This window comes from Fukomys damarensis, unplaced genomic scaffold (genome assembly GCF_012274545.1).
Source record: "Fukomys damarensis isolate Sample0158 unplaced genomic scaffold, DMR_v1.0_HiC HiC_scaffold_33, whole genome shotgun sequence".
Classification (NCBI taxonomy): domain Eukaryota; kingdom Metazoa; phylum Chordata; class Mammalia; order Rodentia; family Bathyergidae; genus Fukomys; species Fukomys damarensis.
In genome coordinates this window covers 28039426-28053890 of record NW_022900945.1, presented here as the reverse complement: position 1 = coordinate 28053890, position 14465 = coordinate 28039426, and the positions used below count along the sequence as shown (strand labels likewise).

At 41.9% G+C, this 14465-nt stretch overlaps 1 protein-coding gene across 6 annotated transcripts in view; it reads right to left on the bottom strand.

Annotated features, from left to right (window-relative positions):
• The window catches only part of Slc44a3 (solute carrier family 44 member 3), an 84708-nt gene that overhangs the window by 36024 nt on the left and 34219 nt on the right, over nt 1-14465 (bottom strand). For all 6 annotated transcript variants that reach the window (XM_019209907.2, XM_010639886.3, XM_010639887.2 and 3 more), the window contains 3 exons: nt 11154-11319; nt 4187-4343; nt 1646-1729 (listed from right to left, as the gene is read on the bottom strand). In XM_019209907.2, the coding sequence (XP_019065452.1) occupies nt 1646-1729; nt 4187-4343; nt 11154-11319 (407 nt within the window). The remainder of the gene's footprint in view (nt 1-1645; nt 1730-4186; nt 4344-11153; nt 11320-14465) is intronic.

Here is a 14465-nt window from a genome sequence, read left to right as displayed (position 1 = left end):
GCCTTGAGCAGCAGATTCCTGTCTTCACATGAAATCTTCAGTAGATTCCCAGCCTGAACCAGATGAGAACAAGGATGCTCTGGTAAAAGGCAGGGCAGGATGATGAGCCAGAGCTCACCCTTCCTCCTCCTCACCCATTTCCTCCTGGCCTGGCAGTGTCTGTAATAATCAGAAGGACCCACGGGGCTCCCAAAGGGAGTAACCACCAGTGAAAGAAGGATACAGAGAGAACTTGAATTTTACAGAACAGTGGTAAAGAGATAGCAACTCCAACTAGGAGTCTTGGGAGTACCATGTGGTCAACATATTTGTATCAGTGGTCCCATGGCTTTTGACTCTCTAGTCTATGTTTCTTAATCTTGACTTTTCATGCAAATATGTCTTATCACAGTTAATATATTTTTGTAATGCATCTCAATAATCTTTACAGGATAAGATGGTGCCCAGAAATATGCACACTGCTCTGAGAGGCATGGTGTGTTACCCCAAGTATACTCCCAGGGTTTAGATTGACTTGATGTGTGACACATCATTCTGAAAGGTGCTATGGTATTTTACTTTATTTTATATGTTCTGGTTTGTGGAAATCCAAAGGAAAATGAAATATGTTATTAAATGTATTCAAGATTCTTGAAAACAGCCTTAGAAATAAAGCTTTACTATAAGAAGGCTACACTTTCCCCGAATATTGAAAGGCAGTGTAAATACCACCCATAAGACACTAATCATGGATAGTATCATTAGTCCCTTTACTTCTAATGACACATTTATTAGGAAGATAGGCCATAGTAAGAAGTATTTTTCTAAGTGAGATTCCTGTGAACATTTAAATTATAAAACATCCTGCTGACTTACAAAAATCTTGCTTTATGTAAATTTGACTAAGGGCTATTAAAGTTTCTTAAATGATCTACATAAAAATAAAACACATATTTAAATTTACAACAACTTGAAAGATTTAGGAGAGACAAAATGTAGTTTAAACAATTGCAGGATATCATTTTTATGATTTTAAAGGACTATTTATAGCTTGAAAAGTAAAGCCTGGTAAAATATATATAAATTAGGGAGGTGATTCTTCCTAGTTCAGGAAAATTATAGTTCTTAGAGAAGACACTGAAAATTAGCTCTTAGCTGATATATATTCACTATGCTAGGGTTTCTAAAGATTCCATCCTTTTTTTATTTCAGAGAAGAGAAACACATTTCTTTTAGAATTTGAGAAATAGCTTTAATAGCCTCATACAGATCTGTAAACTACAGCCTGGGGCCCAATATATCAGACCACCCACTTTCCTCTGGTTAGATTTAAGAAGAATTCTTACAATTTTAAAATGGTAGGGAAAAAATATCAAAAGAAGAAGAATAGTTCTTGACATATAAAAATCTTATTAAATGCAAATTTCAGCATCCATCAGTGAGATTTTATTGGAACACAGCCCTGCCTATTTCCCATTTTGTCCACGGCTGCTTTCTTGCTGCAATGGCAGAGTTGAGTGGTTTCTGCAGGGACCACATGGCCCAAAAGCCTAAAATATTTATACAATCTGGCCTTTTACAGAAGAATTTGCCAGTCCCTGACCTAGGAGCTGGAAACTACCCTAACCCCTCTGCATGCTCCTGGGGTGTAGGGTGGTTCACATACCTGGTTGAGACAGTGCAAGTGTCTGGCGAGACATGAGACGCAGCAGCAGCAGCACTTGAACACACCCTTGGACCATGAACTGTGCTGTGGGGATCACGTCCAGGCCACAGGAACAGAGTGAAAAAATACAGAAAGGAGGTAAGCAGACAGTGTCTAAGCAGACCCTCTGTGTCCAGTACAAATCTGCATACCTGGGGAAAAACCAGGGCTGTTCTCATTCAGTGTGGGAGAAGTTCTGTTTTGTGCCTACTCCTAATTGCTGTCACCCAAATGAGCTTAATTTCTCTCCTGGGCCTACCTGGGATGGTTGCTATTACCCTCAGCACAACGGGAAATGGGTTAATCCACTTTCAATAGCAAAGGAAGAGTAGCCCTTCTGGTTCTAGTAAAAAGGATCTCTCTTCCTTCTTCATCTGTCTTTAAAGTGTCTCAAATGTCACAGTTTGCCTTTTGGAACCCAAAATTTGTGTTCATAAAAAACTCACATCCCAAAGACAAACAACAACAAAAACAAACAAAGCACTGTATATATGACTTACGTGCCCACACAAATAATCAAGCTTAACTTTAGGGGAAATAAATCCTAGTGAGACCTTCAGAGCGAAATTTCAAGGGATAAATCAGCCTTTTGAAATATAACTTGAAAATGTGCATAACTCAAGAATGAATAATTGAATGAAGTGCCCTGGGGAAAGGGTGATTGACCTTGTCCAGAGTTAAAAAAAAAAACAAAACCTGCTGACAATTCTGAAATAGCTTACTATGAGGACCCCAGGAATAACTCAGCCTTATATGGACTTTTTCTTGTCCCAGTGTTAATTCAATTGGGTGAAACTCGATCTGGATACTTTTCGGCCTGGCAGCAGCTGTGAATGAGCCTATTTAATGTAGGAAAGATCACACAGTGGCCGGGCAAAACATTTTCACGGTGGACACAGTATGAGATGTAAGGCTGCTGAGAAAGTTTTTTTTTTTTTTAACCGATAAAAGGACATATTTCTCCAACAGTGATATTACTAAAATGAAGTTTGGCCCCATGGCCTTTATGGGATCAAGAAAGTGATAAGCAACCTTTTAAACCTCAGTCAGGGATGCCTTGGATCTTCCACTGACTTTTCTTTTAGGTTTATGGAAAGCTGTTACCTGGAAGAGTTTAAGATACCTCACTGGAGGAAGACCAGCAAGCTCCCAGCTGCTCATTTTAGTTATGGTTATTGATTACTAATGCATATACATATATAAATATATCTATATAAAATACATTAATATCTTAATAGGGTATATAAATGCACATTTATATATAGGCATAAAATATACACAAATACACAAAACACAGTTATATCTTTAAAGAAATCCTTCTCCAATTTCCTAAGATTGAAAGGTCAATTTCAAAATGGAAGAGCTGGAGATAGCTAGATTTGTCCTGAATGTGGGAACCAAAATGTAGCCAGGTAAGACTTTAACAGAAATGCAAGAAGATTGTCTACAGTTAGGGCTAACTACTTAGCATGCACTTCAAGATAAGGAAGCCAGATAATTTTATGTGAGATTCAGTCCATTGCTCCTAACTGACATACTAAACTTAAATCTTGATTATGGACTTAAAAAATATCAACAACTCAGATTTCTGTTTCAAAGAGCAAACAAAAATAAATTTAAACTATAATATGAACCCGTGTGTAAAACGCTCTCAATTCACTAAGGACATGGAGCTATACTGAAAAGGCTGGAATCAGGTAGGTGTGTGAAACTCTGATCAAGTTATGAACCCTGAGGGGGGATGAGAAGAGATTAACATTGTGTGAGAACAGAAAAGTTGGGAAAAGTCCAAGCTTGCCTTGTTTGGCAGGCCAGAAATACCACTAGAACAGCTGCTTTCCTGGTGTTCTGGTTTCCACTGGCATTCATAACCAAATGTGCATGGAAATAAAAACCAGGGAGGAGAAAACCCCCAGCACAAAAGCCCTACAGTTTTCTGTCCTTAGAGCTGAGATGTAGGTCAGCTCACCCCTTTCTCACTCTTCAAGCTGTGTACCATGCACACATGCATGCACGCACACACTCATCCCAGCTCCCCCTCTCCCCCTCACTTCCTCCTCGTACACACCAGTGACTTCACACGGCACCCTCCAGGAGACTCAACAGGCAGGGAATATGTTTGCATCGAAGCAGAAACAAGTAGTGTTCCTATCTTACAATGCATTTTCTTAGTTAAAAAAAAAAAAAGGCTGCTGAATATCTATCTGAAAATCTTGTGCAAACTTCACCTTCAGAATTCAACCCATCTGTTCAGCATTTAAACAAGAAGGAAAAATAGCCAGCTCAGAACTACTCCCTTCTACCCCATCTCCACCACTAGGGTGGTGAAAACCCAGCACACAAAACTATATACCCAAGAGAGACTGGAGAAACAAGGTGTTCCAGGGAAGGGTGGTGGGGTGGTGGTGGTCTACTGACTAAGGAACACAGGACACATTCCTGGCCTGGAACCCACTCTAGTTTTCCAGGACTTAACTTTCCTGTGTTAGACTGGTGCCTTACCTTGTCCTTCAGAGTGTCATGAATATACATGAGAATGACTCTTGGAATCCTCACCAAAAGGATCAGAAATGACCCTTTTGCCACTGTTCCTTGATGGTAACAGAGAAGAGTGGAGAGAGACGAAAGGATTGGATGCTCCGAAGGGTCATTTTTATTTCTGGAAATAGGAAAAAAAGAATATATTAAAACCAGTACTTAAAAAGCAACAAAGAACTTCTCTGGTTCAACTTTTCAATGGTGCTATTGGCTTATAAAGCAGTGATGCAAGGGGCATTTGGCAAAATGTTTATATACCTTGTAGCTAAAGTTACATTATATCTTGGAATAAGTTAATTCCTTTTGGCAGCATGCAATAAAGAACAGAACAAAGTTGAATATTAGTAAGTAAAAATGAACAAGTTTCCTTCTTAAAGGAGCTATTCCTTCCACCACCCTTTCTAACTGCCTGTTAATCTCATTTTCCTTTGCAGAAGTTTAACTGTATCACAGTCTCCCAGGTTTAAATTACTCAGGAGCATATGTAAATATTGTTGGCATTAGTTTGGTGATTAAAATCATCATCCAATCACATGACCAGGGCCAGGGCCAGCGAGGTAACAGTGATCTTAAGTTCAAAGGGAAGGAACACAGAGCATGGGGTGTTTGGCTTCGGCACAGCTCAGGCTCCTGAAATCCAGCTGATTTCTTCGCTCTTTAAAGGTCACTTCAGTGTGAATCATTTACAGGACTTGTCATGACACAGCTCCCAAGAATGTGTTCAAGTCAGTTTCACAGGCAGAGGAAAAAAGGAAAAAAAGAAACAGAATTGGCTCAACCTTCTCCAACCCCGAACCTGAAAGATGAAATAAAGGAGGAGGAGGGCAGCGCGACCTCTTGGGTGCCCTTCTGGATTCTTGCAGATGCCAGTTATAGAAAATGAGGCCCTTTCCGAGAAGCAACTTCGCAGATTCCAAGTGAAGCTCGCTTTCTTCAGAACAGATTATTCTGCAACTTGCTTGGGTTGCTAACAAGTCACTATGAATTAAGGTTTTGACAACAGCCTTGGTTTTGAGGGAGGAAAGGATTGCAGCCAGTAACATTCAAGAGCTGGCAGTCGCTGCATTTCACCACCGCTTAAACCATCCAGGAAGCAAAAGGGAAACTGACAGTAACACAGGGAACAGGAGGACTGCACCCCAGTGTCCACAGAAAAGTGCTGTGTGCTTCGACCTGATGCTACCGAAAATAGGAAAGGCCAGGAAGCTGCTGCTGATGGGAATTCATTTTGATCTGCTAGAGTAGAAGAGTTGTGTTGGCCAGGAAAATCTGACATACTTTTCTCACTACCCGTTTTTTAAAAGGGAGAATGTTTATTTTTCCACTGAAATTTATATGCTTCAGAACTTATCGTGGTGCTTAAGAAATGGGAAAGCAGGAAAAAGAAGACAACACCTGTTTTCCATCTGGTAGGGACACAAATGATTCACAGCCACTGTGAATGGGAGCCTTGGGGTCTGATCCAGCAGGTCCTGAAATGTGGGATTAGGTGTAGCTCTGAAAAGGTTTCACTGCTGTGGGAGGAACCAGTGTAAGCAGAGGAATTCATATACTGCCTCAATTTTCCTAATCCATATACCTACTGGTTATAACTCTAGGTTTCACAAGACTTGGCTAGAAGAAGACACAGCAATTCTAGCATCTGCCTTATCACATGATGAGTGAGAACTTGAAAAAAAAGGCCCTTTCAACACAAGCCAGCTCACAGAGCCAGGAGTCACACCACACCTGCCCTCAAAACTAAAAACAGCTCTGCAGAAAAAAGGCTAAGACTTTGAGGTCATCACCTTCTCCTTTTAGATCTTTTTCTAAGTTCAAAAAGTGAAAGGCTAGTGCAGGAGGATTGAAAGTTTGAGCCCAGTCAAGCAACATAATGACTTAGCAAGGTCCTATCTCAAAATTAAAACAAAATTTTTTTCAAAAAGAGCTGAGGATGTAGTTCACTGTGAAATCCCTGTGTTTAATCCCAGTATCACGCAGGTTTACTCAGGGAGAACTGTGTGTTGAGCACCTGCTCACTGGGTCATTCATCCCAGTTCTGTGTGTGGCAAGTAGAGCCTGGGCAGTGTAGGAGGGCAAGATGACTCCAGGATGGGTCCCATGCAGCTCAGTTTTCCTCTTCTTTTAAACCCATGGCTGCCTGAGTGCTAACGGTGCCCTGGACCAAATCCTCAGAACACCACAGACATTCAAGCTGCTGGGCAAAGGGTATACTGGTCCCCCTCCCACGAGTTCTGTAACACTTTTGGGTCATGATACTCAGTACTATTTTGGAACTTCCAGGTCCATCAGACAACACAGAGCATAAAGCCAAGGGAGCTACTCTTTCGCTCCTAGCAGCGGGCCCTAGTGAGATCCAGTGTAGCTAACTAAAAACTCTCAAATGTTATGGAAAATTACTTTTGTGCCAAGGCTCTGGGACAAAGCCTGGCTGCACAGAACAGCCGGCCTCCTGTCCAAAGCTGGTATGGAGTGAAGGGGACTCCGGAGGCCCCACAGAGACCATGTTCCTTCCAGATATATCTTACAGCAAAATCACTGAGAGATGGGACTAGGAGAGTTGTGAGGAGGCTGCAAAGCTCATTTTTCCAGACCTACTGAAAATAAAAATTGTCTTTATTATTATTATTATTATTATTTTTTTACCGGGGATCGAACTCGGGTCCTTGCACTTGTGAGGCAGGCCACCGAACCGCTGAGCTAAATACCAGGCCCGAAATTGTCTTTATTATAAGAACAGGATTTTTTTTAGCAGTTCTGGTCAACTAGTTAGAGATAGAAAAATTCATCCACTTCTACGTAAATTCTGTAGGCTCTGCTGTGAATCCATTTCTTCACCGCTTCCCCAGCAGATCCAGAACAGCTGGAAACCATCTTTTGCTGTTTGGAAATGATGATGAAACCATGCCTCCGACATCCGTTCCCCGAAGTGATCGGTTCTAGCTCCTTCCTATCACCTCCCGAACACCATCTTTATGGCTCTCTGTTGACTCTTCTTCAAGCACATGTTTGCAAAGGGTACCTTTTAGAGGTTGCCTATAGCCTGGTGCTTGATCTTTGCATGAACTCCTCTGCCCTCATAGGGTTTAAATGAATGACAGAGGGGAACGCACCCTGGCTATGTTTAATCCTCACTCTCTGCGCAGGCCAGAACGCAGCCCTGAAGAACCGTGAACTCTTGAGATACGGAAAAGGTTTCAAAATCAGGCAGAGGGCCCAGAAGAAAGAGCAATGCCTTAATGGAGGAAAAGTAGTGCTAAAAATAAATCGTCGCACATTTCATTTTAAATTAGTTTTAATCAAAATGATAGCTAAAGTATCTTTAAAAGCCAAATACCAGTGGTGGTTTCGATCAGAAAAGAATGGCTGTTTTCTTCACCCACTCCTAGATCTTTTTCCCTAGAGACAAGTTTGGCTGTTTCTTGTGGAACTCACCTATACACTTAAAAAATTACGTGTTCTTACTACCACTTCTTGATTTTCCTTTTTCTTTTTCTGCAGAGCTGGGATTGAGCCCAGGGCCTCCTGCATGCTAGGAAACCATTGTATCACCGAGCTCCATTCCTATCCCCTAAGAATTTTCAGCTTTATATATTGTCCACCAACTTTCTATTATGGAAGACTCAGGTTTCTTTTCTTTTTCACTCTAAATCATTCCACCTCCATATACTTATTTGACCATCTCCCCCTCCTTCCCAATAAGATTACACTGAAATTTTAACAGTTAGTGTTCACATTAGTACATAAATAAATAACATACAGTGAATAATAGTCATAGTAGCATATTCCAATTATATTTCTTTTCTTGTGCAACTTTTGGTTTTTCCTAGAGTTAGTGACTGGGTCGCATTTTAAAAAGCAATCCTCTTTAGTAAGCCCATAGTAAAGCCCATAGGCTTTACTAAATGCTTCACCGAAGCATAAATCTGCCCTCAACAGGTTCAAGCACATCTGATCTTCTCTGTCTCTTCTTGGAGCCAGCTTTCCTGGAGTCTACCGCCCTCCTGCTTCATCCTGGACTGGACATTTTGTTACATCTGCTGCGTAGCTTACCTTCCTGAGAATGTCTCTCTCTTCTCCTCTGTGCTGTAGCTCATTTTGTGCAACTCGTGCTTTCCTCCTTGGCTTACTCATGTGTTTGCCTCAGTGGGAAGTGTTCTTCCTGGAAGGGATGAGGGCAGGAACTCTTTTGGGAGTGCATGTGCTTGGGTCCGCCTTTGTTCTCCTTTCTCTCTGCCTGGTAGTGGGGACAGGTTACAGATACCCAGGCTGGGAGCCGTCTCTCATGTTCTTAGACTGGCTCCATAGTTTCCTTGGCTCAGAGTTTCTTTTGAAGTCACACCCCATTCTGGTTCTTGACCCTCTCTCTGTCTGTGAACTTTGATCTTTTTTTTCCCTCGAGAAGGGCTTCAGGGATCGTCTCTTTCCTAGTGTCCTTGGCCCTGGGAATTTTTCTTTGATAATGTCTTTAAAAAAACTTTTTTTTCTCTATTTCTGGAACTCATATTAGTCAGAAGCGGGTCTCCTAAATAACTCTGACATTCTGCCCTTTCACTCCTGTTCTCCATCTCCGTCTTTTTGTTCTACCTCGGCAAGAATCTTGAACTTTATATTCTAGTAATTCAAAAGAAAGTTTTCATGTTTGCAGTTTTTAATTATTAAAGGATCTTTTATGTTTCCTAATAATTCATTGTTTGGGGGGGTTCTTATTTTATGGGGATAATAGTTTTTGTTCTCTCTGACAGTTTGGTTTGCTAAATTTTGCGGGTAGTTTTCTTTTATAGCCTGCATTGTGTTTATTTTACCTAAATTATTTTTGTTTGTTTTGTTTGTTTTGATCTTTCTTCCACTACTGGTTTTCTTCAAATGTTAAGCATCACTGGCTAACAACTCAGATTTAAGAGTGACTTAGGTGCTCTGTGTGAGGGGTATGATTTGTTGCCTGTTTGGTTAGGAGTCGGGGAAGCCATTTCACCGGGGGCCCAGAGGGCACCATCTATGGTCTTTACTGGAGTTAGACATTTTCTCCAGAGCAGAATCCTCTAATCTCCTCGTGGGGATCGACCTGGCTCCCGCATCGTGGGGGCTGAGCTGTGGATTGTGGGGTGTTGGTGGTGAGGGCGTCCTCACTACACAGTATTTAGACTTTCACTTTCTCTTTCTACTTGGGTACAGAGCACTGCCCCCTCATCTTAGCTGTATCAGACACCCCAAGTCCAGACACTCTCTGATTAATATCTCCAGAGAGAAAAGATCTCCTGTTTGTATAGAGGGAGAAATCTGGGATCTAACTGCTCCTCAGGAAGACTTACAGCCAGTCTCTGGAACTATAATTTACATTTGAATTCCTGAGCCTTTCTGGATTTTTGTGGCTCAATTCAGCCTGCATCTTATTAGGGCCTCCTCTCTCAGCCAGCACAGGGACAGGCCCTTTCAGCTCTTTGCAGCATGGCCAGTCACCAGCCAGCTATCCCGTCTTTAGCTCTCACCATTCGGTTGATGTTTCTTATCCACTTTCCTCCCTTCTGTGTTTCTCACTGTCTTTGTGTTTTTATTCCTTTCCTTCATTGCTTCATGATTCTTTGTGGGGGAGGATAGGGTTGAAGAGAGGGGATGGATTAGGAGATAACTGCACACGTTTCATGGAACTCCACATCACAGCCTTCACTGAAAATGCTTTGGTTTTGTTATTCTAAGACAACACAAAATCACTGTCAGGCAAATGCTATCTGCGGGCCAATTTGGCAAGAATGATCTTTGCTCTTCTACGTGGGAACAAGTAACAGAGACCCCCACCTCCTGCCTCTGGGGGGTTCTTAAGGCCAAGAAGCAACAGCCCCTTTGTGGGTCCTCCTGAGTCTCTAATGATGAGGCTCCCAAACAGCACCACTATTAAAAACCCACAATGTTCTTTATTGTCAGGAGGGAGCTGCTCAGTGGCATGAATCATCCCTGGTTGACTTTCTTACCCCATGAAAACTCATGTTTATCTACTCATTTAATCTGAGAAATCAGAGGAGGATCAGGATCGGAGTAAACTTCCTGTTTGGGATCCAACCCTGTCATTGTCCCTGGGGCCTGCTCTTGTGGCTGCAGTCTCATCCCGTGGAGGTCACACACAAGAAAGACAAAGGATTTAGGGGAGTATGGGTTATGTGTGTGTGCCCCAGGTTATTTTCATAAGGTACTGGGTTATAAATAGAGAAGCAAGCAATTGATTCACTATTACTTAACTATGGACATGAATCATAGTTCATGGTTACACACAATTCCTTTAGGTTTTAAAATTATTTTCCAAGCAAACATTCTCCTGGTTTCATATAAAGGAAAGCAGTACTCATAGACATACTGAAGGGTATTCAAAAGATAGCAGTAATTTTTTTTTTTTTTTTTTTTTTTTTTGGTACCAGGGATTGCACTCGGGACCTTTCACTTGCGAGGCAGGCAGCGGAGCCACTGAGTTAAATCCCCAGCCCTTGTTTTAGTTTTTTGAGACAGGGTCTCACTATGCAGTTCAGGCTAGGTCTTGAACTCTCAGGGATCCTCCTGCTTCAGCCTCTTGAGTGCTGGAATTACAGCCTGTGCCACCATCCCCAGCTGAGCAAATTTTAAAGTCTGAAGTCAATAAGAATGGATATTTACAGGAGAATTTAACCCTTCCTTTTAGGTATTTTTTAGTTCTAAGAAGTATGATCACTTTGCTCCTTGGCTTCTTTTGGAATTTTCCAGCTTAATGCCAAAGAATCTGGAAATATGAAAGATTTAAAATATAACACTTCTGTCCATCACCAAATGAGCATCCAGCCCAACTTTTAGTTTAGTCTTTTATCCTTATCAACTCATTTTAAAGAATCAGGTCAAAACTCCTAAGCGTCTTTTGAGATACACAACATGAAGCCCACAGACTAACAAGTGAAAAGGCCACACTTACCTGTTAAAATACCATGTCACCACCGCCCCCACGATAGTCATTTGCTGGCATGCAAGGATGAATTCGCTAGTCCAGATGAGGCCTATTAAATGGTACCACCACATATACCGAATGCCCAAAAGAGGGGTGAATTCTACTTGGCCACCTTCAATAACTTGGGCATTGCCTAAAATTGAAAACACAAACTTAACATTACTGTTTTCCTAAACAGGGGAGGCTGTTCAGCAGGCAACATTTCTTCATGCATGGTCTTCGGCAATATGTGAAACACAAATGCCAAAGTAAAACCTGAGGCACCCATCATAATTTAGAATCTTCACAGCAAAAACTAAAAATCGAGACTGTTTTTAAAAATATCAGCATTGATAATCACAGTTATACTAGGAGGCGATTTGTAAGGCACTTGACAGGTACTTTAAAACCCATTTCACTTTACAGATATGAAAACCAAGGTTGGAAAGAGTGGGGTATCCTCAGTGAAGTCTCATCTCACGTGATTAGTGGGCGGGTGCACTAGACTGAAGCCCAGGGTTTTCCCACCACACCACTGCAATGCACACCAAATGTCTCTCACCGATGAGCCCAGAGCCATTACAACTATGTGAGAGAGCCCTAGTTCAGCAAATTTCAGTCTTTATAAAAAAGGACTGTCTTTTTCTCAAAGGATTTGTTTCCTTTCAAGATAAATGCTTCTAGAACCTTTATAGCATCTACTTTCCCAAGTTCAAATCTCAGCTTTACTCTTCCTGGCCCTCTGGGACACGTTACCTAGCTTCTTAGAGGATCCTTGTTGAGCGATCCTATTTCCTGGTGGTAGTCTGAAAACAGAGTGAGATTCACTGGATAATACTTGGCATAGGGCCCGGGCCTATGCAAATATCACTGCATAAGTGATAATGATTACTATAATTATGATTAATAGGTTTTATGAGCATAGTGTTGCTTTAAGCTGAAGCCAGCAAGAAAGCACTAATAGCATATTACCACTCATGAGTCTATGCCTGCTTTCTTTCCCTTCATCTAAAGCAGCACTTGAATTAGTTCTGTAGTCACTAGTAAATTCAAATCCCAGCTTTGTGGCCATCTTTAGTTTCTAGAAATCCTCCCACTTTGTATTTCAAATAAACTATTGTAAGGAAGAGAACAGGCACTGTAGCCTTTGGTGAAACCTATAACTTGAACATAATTTAAAAGATGATCTCATATTTCCTGTCATATCTATACATTGACATTAGGTTCATAGCTTATGTGCCTGTAGATATTCACAACAGATACTGTGCACAAAGGAAAGGGAGGAAAATAATCATGCCACAAAGCAAGACTGATTCTAAAGACCATATTCTGCTGAACAAGAGTCACCCTGTAAGAGGGGAGCAACTTGCCTTACAGAGGAAAGTTAATATTGTATTGAACACTTGGCTCATTATGGTTTGGAGGCATTCTGTTTCTGGTAAAACATGGATAAATGCCTATCTTTCCCCCAAATAGACCTGTTTCAGAAAAGCAGTCCTAATTCCAAGGAGGTGGCTCCTTGCAACCAGACTGCAAGTGTAGATAGGTTAGGCCAGTAGACTTGAGAACCCTCCCTGGACTATCTGAAGTGCTCGCGGCCGGCGAATAAGCAAATTGCTACTCCTGCCAGGCCATGAGGCCGAGGAACAGATTATGGTTTTGCAAGAACATGTTTCCAAAATCGCAGATGGTTTGGAGATGGAGAGTACAAAGGATGATCAAAATATATAATGTTTAAATTTTTAAAAAGTATTACAGCAAAACACACATTGCCACTATTTCTCCTATAAAACACTCTCCTTTTCTTTAAACACACTTATCCAGCTTTTCTTGCCATTTCCTGATGCAGTTCTGAAAGGCCTCCTCCATGTCTTTATAAGGGATGACACAAAATACGGTGAATGCTGAGGCCAAGTGCCATCCAGTGGAAAGGCAGGTTTGTAAAAGTATCATGACGTGTTCTCATCTACCTTACTCACCAGATTTGGCGCCATGTGACTTCTGGCTCTTCCTCAAAGTCAAAATGACCATGAAAGGTAAATGTTTTGAGTCCACTCAAGACATTGAGGCAACCAGGACAGTGCAACTAAAGACACAAAAGAGAACTCCAGAGCTGCTTCAAAAGGTGGTCAGAATGATGGGATCAGTGCGTTTGGGGGGGGAGTATTTTAAGGGAGACTAATGGCAATGTGTCTTTTATTTAAAAGATTAGTGTCACTTGTGTTTGGATTACACCTTGTATCCACAGAGCAGGAGGGATCGTTTCCTCAGAGAGGCAAGAGGTTAATAAGTAGGCCCTGGGCACTAAGGGAGGACATTCTCTCCATCGGATGACCTTCATGGCCCATGACACAAATTCACATACATGTCAGCTCAGCACACTGATGGCAACAGTCAGCAAGTGAGCAGCTGAAATGATATCACAAAATCTACTCAGCCCTCAAAACCAAAAAGTGAACCCATAAGTTATTTTTCACTAACTGCTATTGTTTTTCCACATCTTTGTTGAAACCATCTTCTGTTTGCTTCTCTGGGTCAGTTTAGAAGGATTTCTCACTTAGGGTAGGATTATTCAACTTCTCAATGCACCAGTCAACATTTTGGACCGGACAGTTCTCTGCTGGGGGTGGGTGGCTGTCCCACGCATGAAGGATATCTGTCTAGCAACATGCACCGGTTGTAACAACCCAAAAGGTCTCCACATATTGCCAAATGCCAGGTTGGTGGAAATCACTGCTTGAGAACAACTGCCTTTGGCAAACATTCTTGAAGAATGCTTCTGCGTGAAATCCTGAGAACGGATACTGTCAGAGCTGAGCCACAGAGCCTGTGGGTGGGGCGGGTCTGCTTATGTGTGCAGCACCGCCCTCTCCTGGATGGTCAGGCCAGTGCAGGCAAGATCCTCCGCGAGCCATCCAGCTTTGTGCAGCTGCAGACTTTGCGCTTGAAGGGAGGGGGCATATTTGAAGGGAGATTAACATCTCTGTGGGGTTTACAACTCTGCACTGTCCCCAATGGCTGACCAACCCTCTGCGAATCTATTTCATTACCAGTTATCTGAGGATAGTGATACCTCCCTCTCACTCTCTTGCTGATCCCATCTCTCTGTGGCTCTAAATGTCCATCCATGTGGCCAGTAAGTATAATAAACAGGTGAGGTGCTCAGGATAGTAAGTACAACAGAGTGCTACCTACAAGTGACTCCAGTTCTGTGACTAAGTACTTACTGAGCATGCTGGTCTTAGGCTGGACGCTAGCCAACAGAGGAAAAAGGAAAGCAGTAAAAAAAAAAAAAAAAAA